The sequence below is a fragment of the Dermatophagoides farinae genome, chromosome 3 (assembly GCF_024713945.1).
Source record: "Dermatophagoides farinae isolate YC_2012a chromosome 3, ASM2471394v1, whole genome shotgun sequence".
Lineage (NCBI taxonomy): Eukaryota > Metazoa > Arthropoda > Arachnida > Sarcoptiformes > Pyroglyphidae > Dermatophagoides > Dermatophagoides farinae.
In genome coordinates this window covers 4,578,352-4,598,423 of record NC_134679.1, presented here as the reverse complement: position 1 = coordinate 4,598,423, position 20,072 = coordinate 4,578,352, and the positions used below count along the sequence as shown (strand labels likewise).

Below are 20,072 nucleotides of genomic sequence, written 5' to 3'. Positions count from 1 at the left end.
CATTTTTTCAACCATATCAATGATAATGGCAATTTGTTTTTTTTTCGAAAATAAACAATGAAACATTCGATTTTTTTATGAAAAATGAAATTTCAAATAACAAGAGCAAGAATTTTTTTTTCGATGAATGAATCAAAATGAACAAAAAAAAATTATTCACACACAACTCATAACGCATGAACACGGCACACTACTTTTCAATATACTACCAGCCTATATATATTCTGTGTCCGTGTTGAATGAAAATTCGGCTATTCAATGATGATCATGATGATCATGATATTTTTAGCTTCTATTTTACAAGGACAACATCAAGCCATTCATACAGCTTGTATGTAATATATATGGATATGACAAAATTGAACGTCGAATATGTTTGTGTTTGGAAAAAGAAAAATTTTTCGGTGTGAGTGGTGAACAAAAAAAAAAAATCAAACATAAATGTGGAGAATGACGTCGATAAAATATTATCATCATAACACACACACACACACACACACACACATTCACATATTCATACAGTGAATGATTTGAACAAGAATTGTTATTTTTTTCTATATTCATCAAATTAATTCAGTAATTCTGTAATCTGTGAAAAATTTGTCATTTTTTCCATTTTCATCTTTACTGGTAAGTTTGTCTATAAACATTTGTGTACTTTTCACTTTTTGTAAAAATTCTTTACCAATTTTGACAAACTTGAACTCAATTTTTTCATCACCTTCATGTGTGAGTGTGTGAGTCGATTTCGAAATCATTATCAATTTTTATTGACCAAGAATATTGCTGAATATATATTTCAATTTCATTCGATTAGGTCAATGTTAAATTGTTTGTGACATTCGAATCTGTCGTCTGTGTAAATCCGGAGTGATTTATTATTTATTTTTTTTTCGTATTGTGATTTGTCATCTTTTACTATATTTAATTCATATCCAATTCCCTTCTTCATCATAATCATAATCATTATCATCATCATCATTGCCAATTCGAATCATTCGATTCGAATATTTTTGATAGCAATGATATATAAATGTTTTTGTGTGTGTGTGTGTTTGTCTGCAAAAAAAAAATTTTCGCCATTGCAAATTTGAAACATTACACAAGCACAGGTAATGTAAAGAAGAAAATCAAAGTTGCAGTCACTTGGATCGATGTATGGATCATTGGAATTTGTTTTTCACTTTTGGTCTCATATCTTATATATGCATTTTATTTCGACACTAAATCCACATGTGTCTTTGTGTGTATTTTTATGTTGCAATAACATTAAAATCCAATCCAATATATATTACTTGTCTAAACAAAAAATGAAAAGAGACAACTGATCTGAACTTGATCTTGTCCTCAATTACTGGATTTTTGTTTTATATATATTGATTGAAATAAAAATAGCTTTACAAAAAAAAGTGGCGGTGATTGGTGATTGGTGGTGAATCTTGCCATTCGATGACATGTGTTTGTGTGTGTGTATGTGTGCGTGGTGATTGACGAAATCGAAAGTCCTGCCTTTTTTGATCGATTTCAACAACTCTTTTTTTTTGCTTATTTCCATCACCACCGTCGTCGTCGGAATCTTCGTAATTTATATGACAAAATAGAAAAAATTTCTATTTTTTCTTCATACTGATAAAAAAAAATGTTTTCTCTAAATTAATCATTTGAATTTTGTTGTCATTTTTAGATCGTATAATGCCATTCATCAACTGAATTATTGTCGGTGCAAATGTTTTGGTATAATAAACAATCATGTCTAGCGATTGTAATAATAAACTCATCATCGATGACGACAATGGTTATGGCCAAATCAAAATGTCCACATTTATGGCCATGAAATTCGCCAAAACATTTATACGAAAATATTTTCCAAACATCAAAATCAACGCTAGCCACAATCATGATAAAGGACCACCATCACCTCGACTAGATGAACTATTCAATTTTAATCCAATGGCAAGCCAATTGATTTCATCATATCAAAAAAAGGTAAATTGTTGTCTTGTTAATTGGATTCAGAATTTTATTTCTTAAGATTTTCTAAAAAAAGATTTGCCATTATGATAAACAACAATGGGATCGGACATCGGCTGCGATTACCATGACAATGACCCCTGAAGATCAAATCATATCTCGTACAGATCATATGACAACGGCCGCCGAAAATAAACCATCTACATGTACACCATCTCAGCGATCATCAAACAAATCAAATTCAACTACGACAGCTCCAAATAATATAATAAATGCTGATTTAATCGATTTGGATCTAATATCCGGTTCAGCCTATACTATGAAATCTAAATCACAACAAGGATGGATATCGATGCTATTTCAGGCAATATTACGTGTCGTATTCTTTCCATTATATTTACGATGGTGGGCTGAACAAACTAGTGCTTGTTTAGTCGCATTATTATTCATTTTGTACATTATGCAAATCATTTCGATTCGGTTTTATTATCAGAAAAATTTATCTACATTTAACAATACTTCATTCACAAATTCATCTTCAACATCGAATTCAATGAAATCGAATGAATTTGCCGAAATTTCTGCAACAGAAGTTCTAATGCCTATTGCAATGATGATTGTATTAGGTATTATACATACACAAATTGTTGGCACCAAAAGTTTCAAATCGTCATCATCATCTTCATCATCATCATCTGGATCATCATCGTCTTATTCGATGAACAATCATTCGAATTTATCATCGACAAATAATGTTCGAAAAACTCATCATCATCATCATTCAAGCTCACACCAAACCGATTGTTCATCTACATCCGGTAATTCATCAAGTAGTAGTAGCACAAGTTCGTCGGTGGATTCATCACCGGTTGCGAATGTACGTCAACGTATACAAAACCGGATGGCACGTTTAGAGAAATTTAAAAATGATGATAAACATCATTCATCAAATTCTTCGCCGACAAATTCCACGAAACCACCCCTACCAAAAACGAATCCAATTAATTTACCTAAAATTCGATTCTTCAAAGAAAATGAAAATCAAACTATTAATCGATCATTCGATGCTGATGATGATAACATGATGCATGATTTTCCAGTTATTCCTCCACGAAAACGTGCTGATTCGCTGCCTAAATCATGGTCTAAAAATAAACTTCGTAAACCAAGTCGACTCCGAATTTCTAAATCGACAAGACATTCGTTAACATCATCATGGAGTTATGACGATGATCATCTGAATTCATCACCTGTTTCATTAAGATCGAGCTTATATGGTAGTTCAATCGATTCGGAAGGAACAATTTCACCAATGACGCCAACTATTTTACAGGTACTTTTGGAGAATCTAAAATTAATTGTATTTCTTTAATATTTGTCAAAATAGGGCGATGAATGGCCTGCCGTTCAATCGGATGCTTCATCTGACGAAGAGAATAATAATGCTCATCATGATGATGCCTATCATAGTGGCGATTATTATCAAAATCATTCCGGTATTCGAAATTCACAGCAAAAAATCCGTCATCGTCAATCAACATCAATCGATGGAGACTGTGGAAATCAGGATCAAACATCTAATCTATTGAATAAAAGTGATAAAACTTCACAAATTAATATGATAGAGAATGGTCCGACGAATATGCAATCAACCACACCAGCAACAACAACCTCAGTACAAACTGCATCTAATGAATTGAAAGGTTATTTTTTAATTGTTAAGCTCTGGGGGACTAGTTTCTTTTATATTTATTTATTTTTTATTATTATTTTTACAGTGAGCTGTTCATTGTGGCAACATAATGTTTGTCAAAAATTTGACTTATCCGTTGTCGATATTAGTTCGTCGATTATACGAAAAGTAGAAACGGTCGAACATAGTAATGAATACATCTACTTAGGAATTTTATTTTCACTCACCGTATCATTGATACCATCGATTTATCGTCTACAATATTCGACCAAAGATGGTCCAAGTATTGCCCAGATATTGAATTCATCTTCATTAGCTGCTGCTGTTACACAACCAGTAGCCGCAGCAGCATCAATGATGCCGGCTGATGTATTACATTTATCCGATCTTTATGGATTATGGAATTTTTTTCTTGATGAAGCATTTTATTTCAATCGTAATACACGTGTTCGTTTCGTTATAATCACAGCACTGATCGAACGTTTTGTATTAAGTCTAATCTTTTTCTTTTTACTTTGCGTTACTGAACGAACCTTTAAACAGGTATAATATTTGTTATTAATTTTTCACAATTACTAATCTTTTTTTTTCTTTACATTTAAAGCGTTTTCTGTATTCGAAATATTTTTCACACATTACACGACGTGATCGTGCAAAACGTTCACAAATTCCACATTTTCGTTTACACAAAGTACGAAATCTCAAAGTATGGCTTTCGGTTCGATCCTATTTACGACGGTAAATAAATTTTCAAGAAAAAATTTTCATCATTTTATGTAATCTTTTTAAAATTCTAGATACGGTCCACATCGTTCGGTCGATACAATCTGCTCGACAACGTTCATTATGTCCATTTGTTTATTAACATGTATTAGCCTACAAATCCTTAAAGATTCAAATGAATCCTGTACAACACGATTGATTTGTTGGGAAATGATATTCTGGAGTCTTGCAATGGGCATATACATTATGCGTCTTATGATTCTGGGTTCTCGAATCAATCAGAAATATCGTTCCAATTTATCCGTATTGATTACTGAACAAATTAATCTTTATCTTCAATTAGAACGTAAACCACATAAGAAAGATGCCTTAATGTTGGCTAATCAGGTCTTGAAATTAGCCGTGGATCTACTCAAAGAGCTTGAATCACCATATAAGATCTCAGGTTTTAGCGCCAATCCATATCTATATAATATAACAAAAGTAGTAGTGTTGTCCGCTTTTTCTGCTGTACTAACCGAGATGCTTGGTTTTAAGTTGAAATTGTATAAAATCAAATTGATACGTTAAACACATTTTCCGTTTTGTGATATTGTTCCAAACCACACCACCAACTTTTACCAAGCTAGTTAATTACACTAACAAATAACTAATTGTGATTGTCGTACAATTTATTTTATGTGATCATGGTTTGAATTGAAAAGAATCAAGTCTATTTTTTTTGTTGAATTGTTGAAAAGATTTTTATGAATTAAAAATAAAAAAAATGAGCTCAAAATAATTTTGAATTTATCATTGAATTCGTTTGGTATTTTGCACCAGATGGTGCTATTAATTTTGAATCTTACAAAATTTACAATTTTTTTCCACGTCTTCAATCAGCTGGCCGATTTATGCTTTTTTTTGTTGATCAAAAAATGAATTTTTTTTTGAATCATAATCAATAATGAATAGCGGCAGTGGTAGATATAAATTTGCCATCCCATTGGATGCAAATGTTCCGATTTCGGCTGAACAATTCAATAAATTGGTACCGAATCCAGCCAAAAAATATCCATTTGAATTGGATACGTTCCAGAAACAGGCTATCATTCATATTGAAAAAGGAGAAAACGTTTTTGTTGCCGCTCATACATCGGCAGGTAAAACGGTAGTGGCCGAATATGCAATCGCATTAGCATTTGCCAATAAAACACAAGTTATATACACATCGCCAATAAAAGCTTTATCAAATCAAAAATTTCGTGACCTACGACACGAATTCAAAAACGTTGGCATCATTACAGGTTCGTTGTTTGGGTTTTATAAGGCTATATATTATCATTCGAACATTTGTTTTTGGGGCCACAATAAAGGTGATGTTCAACTTAATTCGGAGGCACCATGTCTTGTCATGACTACCGAAATTCTTCTTCAAATGCTTTACGCCAGTTCTGAAACGCTTAATCATTTGGAATTTGTCATCTTTGATGAATGTCATTATGTTAACGATACGAAACGTGGTCATGTTTGGGAAGAGGTTTTCATACTTTTACCGTCTACGGTTAAACTTGTTTTGCTCAGCGCCACTGTACCGAATGTTATTGAATTTTCCGATTGGCTTGGTCGTACACGACAACGACAAATCTATGTAATCAGTACAACACGCCGTCCAGTGCCGCTAAAACATTATCTCTACTTGGGCCGTGATGGTAAGACACAGAATCAACAAATTCTTATTCTTGACGGTGATGGCCCTATCAACAAAACAAATCATGAGTTGGCTACCGATTTAATGGATCAACGGAAAGCAAAATTTGGTTTCATCAAACGTACACCACAAACCGAACGTAACATATATCTGAATCTAATACGTCATCTACAAAAGAATGACAAACTACCGGTCATTTGTTTTACATTGTCGCGAAGAAAATGTGATCAAAACCTTGCAATGTTGTTAAGTATCAAAGAAGAAAATTCAACATTGACGAACAAGAGAGAATCATTCTACATCAAACGTTTCATATACAAACATTTGAAAAATTTAGACAAAACCGATTTCGAGCTTGAACAAGTAAAACGAGTTAGTACAATGTTGGTCCGTGGTTTTGGTGTCCATCATTCGGGCATTTTACCCATCCTGAAAGAATTGACTGAAATTTTATTCAGCACTGGTTTGGTGAAAGTTTTATTTGCCACTGAAACATTTGCAATGGGTGTGAATATGCCCGCAAGAACGGTGGTGTTTGATTCGTTGAACAAACATGATGGAATTTGTCGACGATTTTTACGACCAGCCGAATATATTCAGATGGCGGGTCGTGCAGGTCGACGTGGTAAAGATACAGAAGGAACGGTCATCATTGTAGCCAAATATGAGGTTCCGTCATTGGTTGAATTGAATCTTGTTATGAAAGGTTCAGCACAGCTATTGGAATCACAATTTCGTCTTACCTATCATATGATTTTGAATATGCTCAAGTAAGTCAAATGTAAGAATTTTTATTAACAAAATTATTCAAATAATTTTTCCTCAGGAGCCAAGCTTCATCCATTGAAGAATTTCTCGAACGTTCATATCGTGAACATAACAAGGTACTAGCTTCATCATCGGTTGAATCTGGTATTCAACAGCTCACCCTCAAGATGAATGAATTGGTTGAACTTTCATGTGAAAAGTGTTCTACCGATATCAATGAATGGTTTGAACATTTCAAAACGTTCAAAGAATATAAACGATCTTTGATGAACAAGATTATTCTTCGAGCTTCGGATAGGAAATTATTGAATTCAGGTCGAATTATCGTATTTGAAGATACGGATCAAATCGTACGGGCTGGCTTATTAATAAAATCACTAAAATCTGCCAATGCAATCAATGAATTGGTCATATTATTTGCTGGTGAAAAAGATGACTTGGAAGTGAAATCTATACCAGTGCAGGAAGTAATATGTTTACTTAACAAACAGGTTAAAGGAATTGATTCAGGAGAAATCAACATCGAAAATGAGAAATCAAAATCATCGTTTGGAAGAAACAAAAGAAAATTTGCAACCGAAGATGCTGGCCAAAAATTGAATGATCTGAATTTACCTGCAAATTTTCAACTACTAGTTTATGTAGCAGATAATTTTATAGGCCACGATAAACTGGGAAAATTAGATCCCGATACAATAATGTTGTTACAGGAATATGGCCGAGCTTTGAAGTCGGTGAGCAAAGGTCATTATGCTTGCATTCGATGTGAACAATTTTTGGCACATTATCACATTTATCGGGCACGTGCTGAAATGCAAGATTCTCTTGAACAATTAGATTTCAAACTATCGAATGAAAGTTTGGAACTATTACCCGAATATCGACAACGGACCGAAGTGCTGAAAGATTATCATTTTCTTGATGAACATCTTGTTTTACAGCCAAAAGGTCATATAGCTAGTTGCTTATCAGAAAGTGAATTAATTATCACTGAAGTGGTATTCGAAAATCTTCTTGGTAATCTAAGTGACGAAGCTATACCGGCGGTATTGTCTTGTTTCATTTTCGATAGTAAACGTGCCGATCAAAGTGTTGAATCAACACAACATATACAAGAGATTGAAGAATTGGATAATATAATCAAAAAAATTGTTCAAATATGCATAAAATTTGGACGGGCTGAAAATGAACGCGGTATTGAAGATAATGATACCCATTATTTAGATCAATTGAATCTGGATCCGGTACGTGCCGTTTATGAATGGGCTAAAGGACAACATTTTGCCGATATTATGAAATACACTGGTTTACAAGAAGGTATAATGGTCCGTTGTATACAGCGTGTGGATGAATTGATTAAAAATGTTCGAATCGCTTCACGTAATTTGGATCTTGTGGATTTCCAAACAAAATTGGAACGATCATCAAAATTGATTCGTCGAGATATTGTTTTCATGCCTTCATTATATACAACTCGAGATATGGTTGATGTTATTGATCATGATAATGATAATAAACAACAAAACACCTTTATTCAACAAGATGTTGTTGATGGCCAAATTGTCAACATAGAACCTAATGATTATACTGATGATGATGATGATGATGATGAAATAGATCTTGGTAATGATTTTTTCAGCTATCGATTCGATGATACCAAATTTATTGAAAATCCGGAAGCATTGAACGAGGAAAATTTTAGCGCCAATTTTCTTTGAAATTTGTTTTCTAATTCTATATTTTTTATCTAAAATTTTCTCGATGAAAAAATCTGTGATAAAATTCTAGAAAATATTAATCGATTCTTTGAAAAAAAAAATTTTATTTACAATAAAAATTTGTTCATGTAATTAACTCTTCAACATTATCATTAAAAATGATTGACGACAGGTATAACCGCAATCATCAGTTGATCAGTCATCCATTAAACGATTCATGGCCATCATCATCATCATTGTGTGTGTGTGTGTTAATTGAATAGGCTATTAGTTATTGTGGACAATTGTTTTCCAATTTCTCATTTCAATTTCAATTTGGCTTTCCAATTTGAAATAATTGTTCAGTACAGATGTACCTTTATTTATGAACATTTTCACATTTGTCATGTGTTTATTACAGAGAGAGAGAGAGAGAGAGAGAGAGTTTTAAATTCATTCCAATCCACTTTTCCGGTATGTCATTGTCATTGTGAATTTATTATGAACATTTTTTGTTTTTTGTTTTTATTTGCCTACATTGGTATTCAGTAGAAAAACAACATTATTGTTTTGTTTTAGTTTCTAGCAGAAATTTTTTTTTTTTTTTTTTTGACTAATCGTTGTAATAACAACAATGTTCAACATTGGCCAACCAATCATAAACAAAAAAAAAAGATCAGACCTATGACGATTGTTGCCTAGAGATTTAAACGATGATAACAATCATCAATTTGAATGAGAAATATCAACTTTTTTTTTACACAAACGTTAACAAAAAAAAAAAAAAAAAAAAAAAAAAATAGTCAAACCAATCAACATCCAACATACTCATAATCATCATCATCATCAACATTATCATCGTGATTATAACAACATCTTCATGATCATTTGCCGATTATCATATTTCAGATATATTATCAACTAGAAACGCCTTGATGGTGGCAGTGGTTCTCTTATCAAACACACATACACACACACACATATATACAAAGGATCATACATTTAACCGTAGAGACCGTATATTTATCATTTTTCCAAATCAAATAGTTGGTGTATGGATGCACATATATTACTTGTTGATCCTATCCAATGAATCCAATGAATTGGTTTTAATTTTATTATATTATTTTTTTCAAATATATCATTAGATCAGCAGTGCACATCAATTTTTTTTGTTGTTGTCTGGTTACTAATCCAATTAATATTGGTTGTGGTGGGTGTGTGTATACATCATCACAACACCTATTGAAACTATTGAAATTAGCCTTTATGAAACACTGTTGTGAATTTTCACCTAGTCTCTTATATTTTCGAATACTAATATTTATCGAAAATATCATAAAAATTCAAAAGAATCAGAATGAGTTTAGCTAAACTTGTTCCAATTGTAAGTATTATAACATTAAATGTATAGAATAGATTATTATGATGTTCATTTTTTTTTATTTTTTCATTGTCGTTTAGAGTCGTTTAAAATATCTGAGTAAGTGAAAAGACACATTTGAAAGATTTTAGATTAATCAATCTGGATGATGGATATTTTTTTTATTCTTGAAAAAAATCTAGCTAAAATCCGTGAAGTGACCATCGATGATCTAACATTTCGTTTACATTATCGTTTTACATTTTCATTTCTGATCATCGGCAGTCTCTTGTTGGCTGGTGAACAATTTTTCGGCAAACCAATTCAATGTATAAATGTCAAAGATGGTACGGTTCCGGATGCCGTAATCAATTCATATTGTTGGGTAAATTTTAGCTTGAATAAATAAATAAATATTTGAATAATAATGAAAATGATTCTTTCAGATTGAAGGGACATTTACCTTGCCAAAAGGATTGATGAAAAGTATGTGTGTTTAAATTTAACGATGCTACGGTTCCTTATGTAAATTTGTCTTGCAAACTTTTTTTTATCATCATCAGTTATCGGCTATGAAGTATCGGCACCGGGTGTAGAACAATATAAAGAATTTGTTGAAGAGGCTAAACATGTAAAAGATGAAGTAATTGAACATTCCTATTATCAATGGGTTGGTGTCGTTCTTTTTCTTCAAGCATTAACATTCTATGTAGCACATTTATTATGGAAATTATGGGAAAAAAGTAAGTGTGTTTTCAAAATATAACTACCATTTATTTGTCTGTTTATTTTTTTCCCCCGTAGACAAAATGAAAGACATAATAAATGATCTGAACAAAGCAATATTGGAAAATGAAAAGAAAACGACAGGTAAATCGAATCTGGTCACGTATCTTTATAAATCATTCGGACGTAACAGTAGTTATGCTTTCCGATATTTTCTCTGTGAAGTATGGAATCTGGTAAACGTTATAATTCAAATGGTATGTATTCAATGACCTTTTGCTATAATAAGCTATGCTAACATATAAACAATATATATAGATGTTCATCAATTGGTTTTTGGGTGGACAATTTGCCAGCTATGGTCTTGATGTTCTCATGTTTCTTGATGGTGATTATTCAGAACGAGTCGATCCTATGGCTAAAACATTTCCAAAAATGACTAAATGTACATTCAGACGATTTGGTCCATCCGGTGATATTGTCAAGTAAGAATTAATGTTTAATATATTATATATGTTAAAAATATTCTCTGCTTTCATGATTAGAACTGACCATCTTTGTATGTTACCGTTGAATATATTGAATGAAAAAATGTACGTCGTATTCTGGTTTTGGTTATATTTGGTCACCATATTCTCTTCTATATCGATCATTCGACGCTTGATTTTGATGGTATTTCCTGGTGTACGATATTTTTTACTCAGTAAATTTCAACGTCTTGCCGAACCAAAAGATTTACAGACAATACTCGATCAATCCACATATGCCGATTGGTTTGTCATTCATCTGGTAAGTTAGTCATTCATGTACAAAAAAAAAAAAAATCTAATTTGAAACAAAATTCTTTAATTCAAAATGTTTTTCTTTATAGCTAAGTAAAAATCTTGATCCAATGCATTTTCGTGATGTAATGAGAGATTTGTCGAAAAAAATCAAAGATGGTGATGATTCCAACTATGAGAAACAAGTCAACGATACTAATGTTTAAATATAAATAATAGCAATCACAAAAATTTCTAATTTTGGAATCGGATAACACACATATTCCAAGACCTTAAATAATAAATTGGATAAACCTTTTTCTTCTGCTCAAATCTTTGTTTTGTAAAAAAATTTCCAATTTTCAGTTTCCTGTAGAGGAAACACGCACATTTATTTTTTTTATAGATTCAAATAAAAAAAGTTTTTGTTCTCATTTTTTTTATTTTATTTTGTGCTAATCATCATTTGTCTTTATTTGATCATCATAAATTTTTTTTTACATATTTCTGTACAAGTGTATTTATCATATTTAGAAGAAAATTAAAAAAAAAACGTCGAGGACGATCATATATCCATAATATTATATTGGATGATGATTATGATGACATTTTGTTCTTTGTTTTTTTTTCTTGTTGAGAATTTTTCTTTCTCTTGTCTAATCTTATCACTATTTCTATGAAAAGATCTGGATGTGATCAATGAACGTTATTATTATTATATTTATTAATATGTCTGAAATGAAGAAAATTTCCTATTGGATTTTACTTTTTTTTCTCTTCTTATTAATATAATTCGATTGATATTGAATGATATACTGATGATCATTGATTGCAATTGCAATGATTGAAATATGGTTTTTATGCGAGGACATAAAATGTACTAAAACATAAAAGAGCTTCATTGTTTACCTATCTATCTATATATTATGGATAGAATGATTTTTTTTTTTGGTTCTAAAAATTTATCATCTACATCTACATTTAATGTAAGAGTTATATTGTCATCAATCTTGCAGATGTCTATAAATGAAACAAAAAATCGTAATGATGAAATAAAAAAAAAATTCCATATTATACTGAATATAATAAAAAAGGAATGCATTTGTTTTTGTTTTGATTGCGATTGCATCAAATTTGTTGCTTCATTATTGATTGGACAACGTAAACTTTTGATAATGAAGTTCATCTTGGATCAAAAGTTCCGACCAAATTGTTTACTTGAATCGATTATAATTGTTTTTTAATCGATTGATTGATTGATTGATTGTAGAACTTGACAACAAAAAAAAAAAAAGTTTTTTCACATTGGAATCCTACACATAGTGTTATCTCGTTTAACGATGAAAATAACCGGAACCATTGTTAATCGAGACACCGCTGTATACTTGCAACTAATACTTGATCATAAGACTTTTCATTGATATTTACTGAAAAAAAATCCGATTGCTGTTGTTGCTGATCATAATCCAACTTGTTGCATATATTTTTAGCGGCTCAACAAATTATTTGAATGATGACCAGTGAATCGGTTATGGATGAGTTTGATAATAAAAAAAAATTGTTGACATGAGACAGTTGTTGTATCACAGAATCCCAATGTATTTCACTTTGTATTTGAAATTATTGTTATCATATATATCTCATTTATTTACTCTCATTGCAATGTAGATGTTCACTTTTTTTTATTTATATTTGTTATATTTACTTTCATATAAATCTGACGCAAAAATTTTGCTGTTTGTTTTTAATCCTAACCGTTCATATACTACGTGACATCAAAACCTCTTAGCTACAAAATATTTAACCGCGTGTTTCTTTTCTTATCAGATCATCAAGTTAGTTGTAAAAAAAGGAAAAAATCGACCGAGATGAGATTAGGTTAGGTTAGGTTGGTAAGCAATAATAAGTATGCTGTTCGATATACGTAACATTTTCAAAAGTGTCAGGTGTAACACACAAGTCATGGCTGACCCTGCGGTACCAACCCGAAGGCCGGAAGTAACACGCCGTGCATGGAAAACCACCCCCAGGCACGAAGCGTTAAAATTGACACCTTTGGCCGGATGCCAAGTTGGAGGGGCGGCGCAGCCGTCCCTACCTGCGGGTATCCAGCTGTATTAACCGTCAAGGATTGATATCTTTGGCTGGATACCAAGTAGGGGGGCGGCGCAGCCGGTTAGGTTAGGTTAGCCCTGCGGTTATCCAGCTATATTGACCGTCAAGGATAGACAGGCAAAAAAGTAACCAAATCGACCGAGAAGGGATTTGAACCCTTGACCTTTGGATTTCCTTCTAAAATACACAGATAAACAATTTTACCCTGTTTTTATCCTTTTTTAACCCTTTAATTCATGTTTTTTGATAAAGGTCATAGTTTAAAGGTAGAAGTCCAACGCGCTAATCCACTGCGCTACGCGGTCAATACATTGCAAGTACATACAGGAAATAACGCTCCTCGGTCAAAATAATGGCAATAGATACTTTTTAATCTTATTTTCAATTTGTATACCGGAATTTTATTCATTTGGTTAAATACTAAAACTGTATACATTCACAAATGTTTGTAGGTTTGTAATTCGACAAGATATAGTTGAGCCCGTCTGTATGACGACAACAAATGAAAAAAACTCAAGGCCTATTTCATAAGAGACATGCGCAAACTGGAAAACAAAACAAAACAAAAAAAGAAAAGAAAAAATGGACCCTTCTTTGTTCTTGAGCTAGCTTGGTAGCTAGCTGGCACACACACAGACACACTTATAACTGGCTCGATTCTAGACTATCATCATCATCAAGATGTAATCATAAATCGTCATTGTCAAAAATTGTCTTGGTAAGTCATTTTTTTTTTGATCAAAAAATACTGCTCTATCTATTATAACATAACAATACAATATATAATAGTTTAATTTTTCCCATTTTCTTTACTATACAAATACATCAAGTAGGCATCCATCCATTCCAATAATCAACCAACATATCAGACAAAAATCGCATCTCTCTTGACTATCAAAACATCGTAATCATAAACATCATCATCACCATCCAGACAGTCAATTTGGGAACGGCCATCTCTATAGAAGAGAGAAAGAAAGCAAGCAGCTTTTTTTTTTGTTTCATACATCTATTGAAACTCGTTTATGGTGGTCGACGTTGCCAATCCGCTGCTGCTGCTGCTTCTTCTACTTTGACAATAATGATATCATCATTCCGATTGTGACTGTCCCCTTTTTTTTATTTGTTCCACTGCTTTAAGCATCAATCATCATTATCATCATTGATGGTGGTATTACCATATAGCAAAAGCAACAACTTATTCGATGACAAGATAAATTTTACCCCTGTGTCTTATTTTTTTTTTTACGTACGTGTGTGCTTGTGTAGTGTTTTAGTAGTGCTGGACTATACAAAGTGAAAAAAAAACATCCCCATTATCAATTTGATCGCCCACGCACATACATATTTTTTTCGGATGCTGTGACTATTGAATTCGATCCCATATATTGTCGTTGCCAAAGAATTTCCTTACAATCTTGTGCCTTAATATACTCAATATATCAATATTTATACATCATTAAACCAACGATATTAGCATCACATTGGCAACCATATGATCTATTTTTCACACACACACACACACATTTATTTATATGCTGGTGAATTTGTTTATGGTCGGCTAGAATCTTATTCCACAAAAAAAGAAAAATGGTCTATGATGTGCTTGGCTCGATTCGTAGCCTAATCAAACTTGATGATTATAGCATCGATAATAATGTATTTCGTTTGCATTATAAAGCGACCGTTATTTTTTTGGTCGCTTTTTCCTTACTGGTCACATCCAATCAATATTTTGGTGACCCTATAGATTGTATACAAAGGGACGATGTACCACCTGCATTACTTGATACATATTGTTGGTTCGTTTATTTAATTATTATTTATTTTTTTTTTTGAAATCAATCAAAATTGCTAATCATTGATTCGGAATATACATATAGGATTCATTCAACGTTTACATTACCTGATGCATTGGATAAAAAAATTGGTGTCGAAGTACCACATCCTGGTATTGATAAATATACACCCGGTGAGAAACGTGTCTACCATAAATACTACCAATGGGTGTGTTTCGTCCTGTTCCTGCAAGCTGTCATGTTCTACATACCACGATATCTTTGGAAAATGTGGGAAGGACGACGATTAAAAAGTCTTGTACTTCATCTAGATTCACCCATAATGGATAAAGATGACCGAGATGAACAGGTCAATATGGTGGTCGATTATTTTCGAACCAATATCAGGTACGTTCATAATTTTGATGTTTTCTTAAAAATCATTAATTTCATTAAAATTTTTATATTTGTTTATGATAATCACAAAATTCAGATATCATAATTCGTACTTTTATTATTATGTATTTTGTGAATTTTTAAATTTTGTTAACGTCATTCTTCAAATGTATCTGATCGACGCATTCCTTGGCGGAGCTTTCTCTACCTATGGTTTTGATGTTATTCAATATACTGAAATGGATCAGGAAAATCGAGTCGATCCAATGATTGCCATATTTCCCCGTATGACTAAATGTACGTTCCATCGATATGGTTCTTCTGGTGATGTTCAACGTCATGATGCTCTTTGCATATTACCACTGAATATTGTCAATGAAAAAATTTACGTTTTCCTTTGGTTTTGGTTTGTCTTTTTGGCCATCATCACTGGAGCATTGCTTGTTTATCGTTTGTTTGTCATATTTTTGGATCCTGTTCGTAAAACTATGCTCAAATCACGAGCTCGTCTTTGTAATCCATATAATTTGAACATTGTTCTTAGTGTAACGAAGATTGGTGATTGGTTCTTACTGTAAGTTCATTGATAATCATTTTTATTTTTATTTACAATTTTTTCCCATTATTGTAGTTATCTATTATGTAAAAATATGGAAGGACAAAACTTTCGCGAATTTATTGAAAGATATTCCGAAGAGATTATGAAATCAAGCAACGGTAATGATAATGAAAAAGAACCGATAATAAATAAATCTGGAAACGAAACGCCCGAAGAAAGATAAAGATATAGATATCACCACAAAATAGCATTAGATTCAATTGGAAGAATGTTTAAAACGGAAAAAATGGGACCAAATAATCAAAATCCAGAAAACGTAACAACAAAAAAAACCAATACACATACCAATAAAAAAAAGAATTTGCAGCATGATGAGACCAAATATAATAAATTGTTTCATGTCCAAAAAAAAAACATAGCCATCAATCAATAATTATCAAATTATTGTTTGCCTTCTTATTTTTTATCAATTCTCAATACAAATATATTTTCTTTATATATTTTATATGATTATTTACAAATTTTTTTTCGTAACCAATTATTACTAAAAAAAAAAAAAATGAAAAAAAAACTCAAATTTCTAACCCCTTTCGGTGATTCTTGATTCTTTTCTGATATAACAAAAAAAAATCGACCAATGAATGAGCTTCCAGTTATGAAAATTTTTTCCCGTTTCCGTTGTGATTAATTTTTTTTTTACTTTCATTCACATCAACCACCTAACAACAACCTTGCACACACAAATAATTAATTCCATTAGAAATGTTTGAATGACAATGAATTAACATTCAATCATCATTGATTTTGACCAAAAAAAAAAAAAGATTGAACCATTTGCCATGTTAAAACAACGAAAAAAACATTCATTATATTTGACGAATATTTTGCATTTTGCAATGTTTTTTTTTGTTTTGTTTTTGATTAACATTCTCTGCCAAATAACACACAATACAATTACTTTTCAAACAAAAAATGTTTTCATTTTCATTATCATCATCATCATCACATACACACACACACACACACAATGAATTATGTTTGTATTTCATATCATCATCTTTTTTTTCATATATAGGAATTTATCGGCAATTTTATGAGGCCATAAAAAATCATTTAATCAATCGAATATATATCTAGCTTGTTTTTTTTTTGAAATAATAAATACATTTCATTTATCATCATTTATAATATAAAACTCAAGACAATGACGATTTTGATGATGAGATCAAAGTTCAAAATTAACTCCCAAATTATCGTTTTCAATGGTTTTTTTTCCTGATTTGCGCATCCATGGTGATTGTCAGTGCACTATAGTGCTGGGGGAAAAAAAATGTTCAATTCTAAATAATTTGTCCGCCTAGTGATTTTTAATCATCAAGTGTATTATACATACACACATGTACATTAGTATAACATGACAAAAAAAAATTTGATCATCATCAAAATCGATAATTGTCATTATCATCATCATTCTACAAATCAGTAATCATCAACAACAATAACAACACAAAAAAGCATAGAAACAAATAGATTTAAAAACCATAAAAAAATTGATGCCAGATTTTTTTTTGTTTCAAAAAGGATCTATACACCACCAACAGCAACCGGGAGAGAGAGAGAGAAGACATAGGCCTTTCCCATCTACAATTCGACTAAAATGTATTAAAGATTACTTCAGTGAAAAGGTAGGAGGACCATTCGATTTGTGGGGAGGAGTATATTGGGTGGACCGATGATGATGATGATGATGATGTTGATGATGTTGGTCTACAGTTGTATCTGTTTGTGTGATCATAAATTAATTTTTCGTTCATTTATTCAACAAGATCTTAGTCTATTTTTTTGTAGGCTTTAGGCATTCATTTTTCGTTCATCCCACTTACCAGAATTCATTTGAAGACTACGATCAAGAAAAGAAAAAGATTCCAAAAGGAACTACTACACAATCGTCATCAATCATCAAAGCCATTTTGTTTTAGATTTTGGTGACGGTCACCATAACCACCAATCGAAAACTCATCAAAACAAATCTTCTGTTGCTGCTTTATTATATTCAAATTATTTCAAGAATTCATCATATAGTTCCAATTTGCCTGTGACCATTTCATAACAAACGTATCCTGTTAACTTCCGACGTGTGTTTTGTTTGCGTTCTGCAAAATAGTCAAAATAGAACGCCACATTCATCATGGAATCATTATTTTCATCATTGAAGACTTTCTTCAATAAACCACCAACTATTATTGATAATCTTGTATTTCGATTACATTATCGTGGTACATTCATCATATTGGTGGCTTGTAGTCTGATGGTAACAAGTAAACAATATTTTGGCGATCCAATCGATTGTATCTCCAAGGATGATATTCCTAGTAAATTGTTGGGTAAGTTTATAATTTGATTCATGTATATATACCTGTTTATTATGGTGGTGGTTCAAGGTTAAAATATATTCACCTTTTAAACAGTTCATTCATTGTATGAATGATGAGAAAAGAATTTCAAAAATGTAGATCTCATTATGTATATACGGCAACTAATGGTAAGGACCTTACCCTGCTGACCACCAACAGGTTGTGCTAGGTCTTGATGATGATTGTCTTTTATGTTTATGTGTCGATTCAAACGATTGATATTTTTTTCTGGATAATTTACAGATACATATTGTTGGATACATACGACGTTTAGCATTGAAAATGCATGGAAAAAAACTGTTGGACATGAAGTTCCATACCCTGGAATTGATAAAACAACCGATAAAGAAAGACGTGTCTATCATGCCTATTATCAATGGGTTTGTTTCGTTCTGTTTTTTCAGGCAGCATTTTTCTACGTTCCCCGTTACTTATGGAAAGCATATGAAGGTGGCCGCGTTGCCAAATTGACCGTAAATCTTAATACACCATTGGGTAGTGACAACAAACGTATTAAATTATTGGTCAAATATCTCAAAGTGTATGAAAATCGCCACAATCATCTATTCTATTTCTACTCCTTCATGGAAGTAATGAATCTGGTTAATGTTCTTGTTCAGATGATTATCATGAATCGATTTTTGGGTGGCGAATTCACTACCTATGGTTGGGATGTTCTTAACTTTACCGAATGGGATTGGTCAGTCCGTTATGACCCGATGGTAATTGCAAACAACAAATCAAAAATTCTCTATTCGTTGTTTATTTTTAATCTTTCATCCATTTTCAATCAATAGATAAAAGTGTTTCCACGTCTCACCAAATGTACATTTCATCGATATGGTTCATCCGGTGATGTTCAAACTCATGATGCCATGTGCATTTTACCCATTAATATTTTGAACGAAAAAATATATGTTCTTCTCTGGTTTTGGTTCTATATGGTTGCCATTATCTCAGCAGTTGCCATAATCTATCGTATGACTACATTGCTGTTTCGACCAGTACGTGTGTCTCGAACACATGCCCATTGTTCTATCGCTAATCGCTATGATCTGGATAATTTACTTGATCGTCTATCGGTTGGTGATTGGTTCCTATTGGATATGTTAGCAAGAAACATGGATGCATCCTGTTTTAATCAATTGATCACTACCTATCATAAGGAGGATGATTCTCATTCTAAAGCTTGAATTTAGTCCAGATAATTTTTTTTTTTATTTATCTATTTCTATATTCCGACCAAATGACCAAATTTTTGTTACATTATTTGAAAAGGAAAAAAAATTCTCCATTCTTTGCTCAAATTGTTTATATTCTGATTCTGGTTAATGTCTTTGTTCAATATATATCATTATCTTTTTTTTTACTGCAAACGATGACAATCTGGATAATTTTTGCTGCTTATTATAATTTTT

General features: G+C 31.9%; 5 protein-coding genes and 1 non-coding gene across 9 annotated transcripts; 5 read left to right on the top strand and 1 right to left on the bottom strand.

Annotated features, from left to right (window-relative positions):
* Window positions 1–59: 59 nt before the first annotated feature.
* On the top strand, window positions 60–5,165 carry phtf (putative homeodomain transcription factor). Of its 2 annotated transcripts, none has more exons than XM_047058544.2 (7): window positions 60–630; window positions 1,685–1,986; window positions 2,048–3,304; window positions 3,359–3,674; window positions 3,750–4,207; window positions 4,269–4,402; window positions 4,462–5,165. In XM_047058544.2, the coding sequence occupies exons 2-7, from the start codon at window positions 1,750–1,752 to the stop codon at window positions 4,955–4,957; spliced, it is 2,898 nt and encodes a 965-aa protein (XP_046914500.2). In that variant the 5' UTR covers window positions 60–630; window positions 1,685–1,749; the 3' UTR covers window positions 4,958–5,165. The 2 variants fall into 2 exon arrangements, with proteins under 2 accessions (XP_046914500.2, XP_046914501.2); XM_047058545.2 differs by lacking the exon at window positions 60–630 and adding an exon at window positions 692–1,112.
* An 83-nt stretch (window positions 5,166–5,248) lies between these two features.
* Window positions 5,249–8,695, top strand: LOC124495192 (superkiller complex protein 2). The gene is made up of 3 exons (XM_047058521.2): window positions 5,249–5,673; window positions 5,743–6,847; window positions 6,904–8,695. The coding sequence occupies exons 1-3, from the start codon at window positions 5,334–5,336 to the stop codon at window positions 8,561–8,563; spliced, it is 3,105 nt and encodes a 1,034-aa protein (XP_046914477.2). The 5' UTR covers window positions 5,249–5,333; the 3' UTR covers window positions 8,564–8,695.
* A 910-nt stretch (window positions 8,696–9,605) lies between these two features.
* Window positions 9,606–11,835, top strand: LOC124494651 (innexin inx2). The gene is made up of 9 exons (XM_047057880.2): window positions 9,606–9,929; window positions 10,007–10,025; window positions 10,109–10,290; window positions 10,352–10,391; window positions 10,469–10,648; window positions 10,710–10,888; window positions 10,950–11,116; window positions 11,177–11,420; window positions 11,503–11,835. Exons 1-9 carry the CDS (start codon window positions 9,903–9,905, stop codon window positions 11,617–11,619), a joined length of 1,155 nt encoding a protein of 384 aa, XP_046913836.1. The 5' UTR covers window positions 9,606–9,902; the 3' UTR covers window positions 11,620–11,835.
* A 1,807-nt stretch (window positions 11,836–13,642) lies between these two features.
* Window positions 13,643–13,812, bottom strand: TRNAR-UCU (transfer RNA arginine (anticodon UCU)). The gene is made up of 2 exons: window positions 13,775–13,812; window positions 13,643–13,678 (listed from the first exon to the last, which is right to left on the bottom strand). It is a non-coding gene; the product is annotated as a tRNA-Arg (tRNA).
* A 184-nt stretch (window positions 13,813–13,996) lies between these two features.
* LOC124494653 (innexin inx2) lies at window positions 13,997–16,654 on the top strand. Of its 2 annotated transcripts, none has more exons than XM_047057883.2 (5): window positions 13,997–14,225; window positions 14,341–15,309; window positions 15,391–15,693; window positions 15,779–16,255; window positions 16,313–16,654. In XM_047057883.2, the coding sequence occupies exons 2-5, from the start codon at window positions 15,098–15,100 to the stop codon at window positions 16,461–16,463; spliced, it is 1,143 nt and encodes a 380-aa protein (XP_046913839.1). In that variant the 5' UTR covers window positions 13,997–14,225; window positions 14,341–15,097; the 3' UTR covers window positions 16,464–16,654. The 2 variants fall into 2 exon arrangements, with proteins under 2 accessions (XP_046913839.1, XP_046913840.1); XM_047057884.2 differs by having other exon boundaries at window positions 14,109–14,225; window positions 14,338–15,309.
* A 1,057-nt stretch (window positions 16,655–17,711) lies between these two features.
* Window positions 17,712–19,961, top strand: LOC124494654 (innexin inx2). 2 transcript variants are annotated; one of them, XM_047057887.2, is made up of 4 exons: window positions 17,712–17,925; window positions 18,074–18,624; window positions 18,898–19,376; window positions 19,452–19,961. In XM_047057887.2, the coding sequence occupies exons 2-4, from the start codon at window positions 18,429–18,431 to the stop codon at window positions 19,845–19,847; spliced, it is 1,071 nt and encodes a 356-aa protein (XP_046913843.1). In that variant the 5' UTR covers window positions 17,712–17,925; window positions 18,074–18,428; the 3' UTR covers window positions 19,848–19,961. The 2 variants fall into 2 exon arrangements, with proteins under 2 accessions (XP_046913843.1, XP_046913841.1); XM_047057885.2 differs by having other exon boundaries at window positions 17,731–17,925; window positions 18,067–18,624.
* The last annotated feature ends 111 nt before the right edge of the window (window positions 19,962–20,072 follow it).

Bases quoted from the DNA above. Each gene is read 5' to 3' on its own strand.
- phtf (XM_047058544.2), top strand. From the start codon at position 1,750: ATGTCTAGCGATTGTAATAATAAACTCATCATCGATGACGACAATGGT. The intron at 3,305-3,358 runs GTACTTTTGGAG...TTGTCAAAATAG, and splicing joins TGACGCCAACTATTTTACAG to GGCGATGAATGGCCTGCCGT. The intron at 3,675-3,749 runs GTTATTTTTTAA...TTATTTTTACAG, and splicing joins TGCATCTAATGAATTGAAAG to TGAGCTGTTCATTGTGGCAA.
- LOC124495192 (XM_047058521.2), top strand. From the start codon at position 5,334: ATGAATAGCGGCAGTGGTAGATATAAATTTGCCATCCCATTGGATGCA. The intron at 5,674-5,742 runs GTTCGTTGTTTG...GCCACAATAAAG, and splicing joins AAACGTTGGCATCATTACAG to GTGATGTTCAACTTAATTCG. The intron at 6,848-6,903 runs GTAAGTCAAATG...ATTTTTCCTCAG, and splicing joins ATGATTTTGAATATGCTCAA to GAGCCAAGCTTCATCCATTG.
- LOC124494651 (XM_047057880.2), top strand. From the start codon at position 9,903: ATGAGTTTAGCTAAACTTGTTCCAATT. The intron at 10,392-10,468 runs GTATGTGTGTTT...TATCATCATCAG, and splicing joins GCCAAAAGGATTGATGAAAA to TTATCGGCTATGAAGTATCG. The intron at 11,117-11,176 runs GTAAGAATTAAT...TTTCATGATTAG, and splicing joins CCATCCGGTGATATTGTCAA to AACTGACCATCTTTGTATGT.
- LOC124494653 (XM_047057883.2), top strand. From the start codon at position 15,098: ATGGTCTATGATGTGCTTGGCTCGATTCGTAGCCTAATCAAACTTGAT. The intron at 15,310-15,390 runs GTTCGTTTATTT...ATATACATATAG, and splicing joins TTACTTGATACATATTGTTG to GATTCATTCAACGTTTACAT. The intron at 16,256-16,312 runs GTAAGTTCATTG...CCATTATTGTAG, and splicing joins ATTGGTGATTGGTTCTTACT to TTATCTATTATGTAAAAATA.
- LOC124494654 (XM_047057887.2), top strand. From the start codon at position 18,429: ATGGAATCATTATTTTCATCATTGAAGACTTTCTTCAATAAACCACCA. The intron at 18,625-18,897 runs GTAAGTTTATAA...GATAATTTACAG, and splicing joins TATTCCTAGTAAATTGTTGG to ATACATATTGTTGGATACAT. The intron at 19,377-19,451 runs GTAATTGCAAAC...TTCAATCAATAG, and splicing joins CAGTCCGTTATGACCCGATG to ATAAAAGTGTTTCCACGTCT.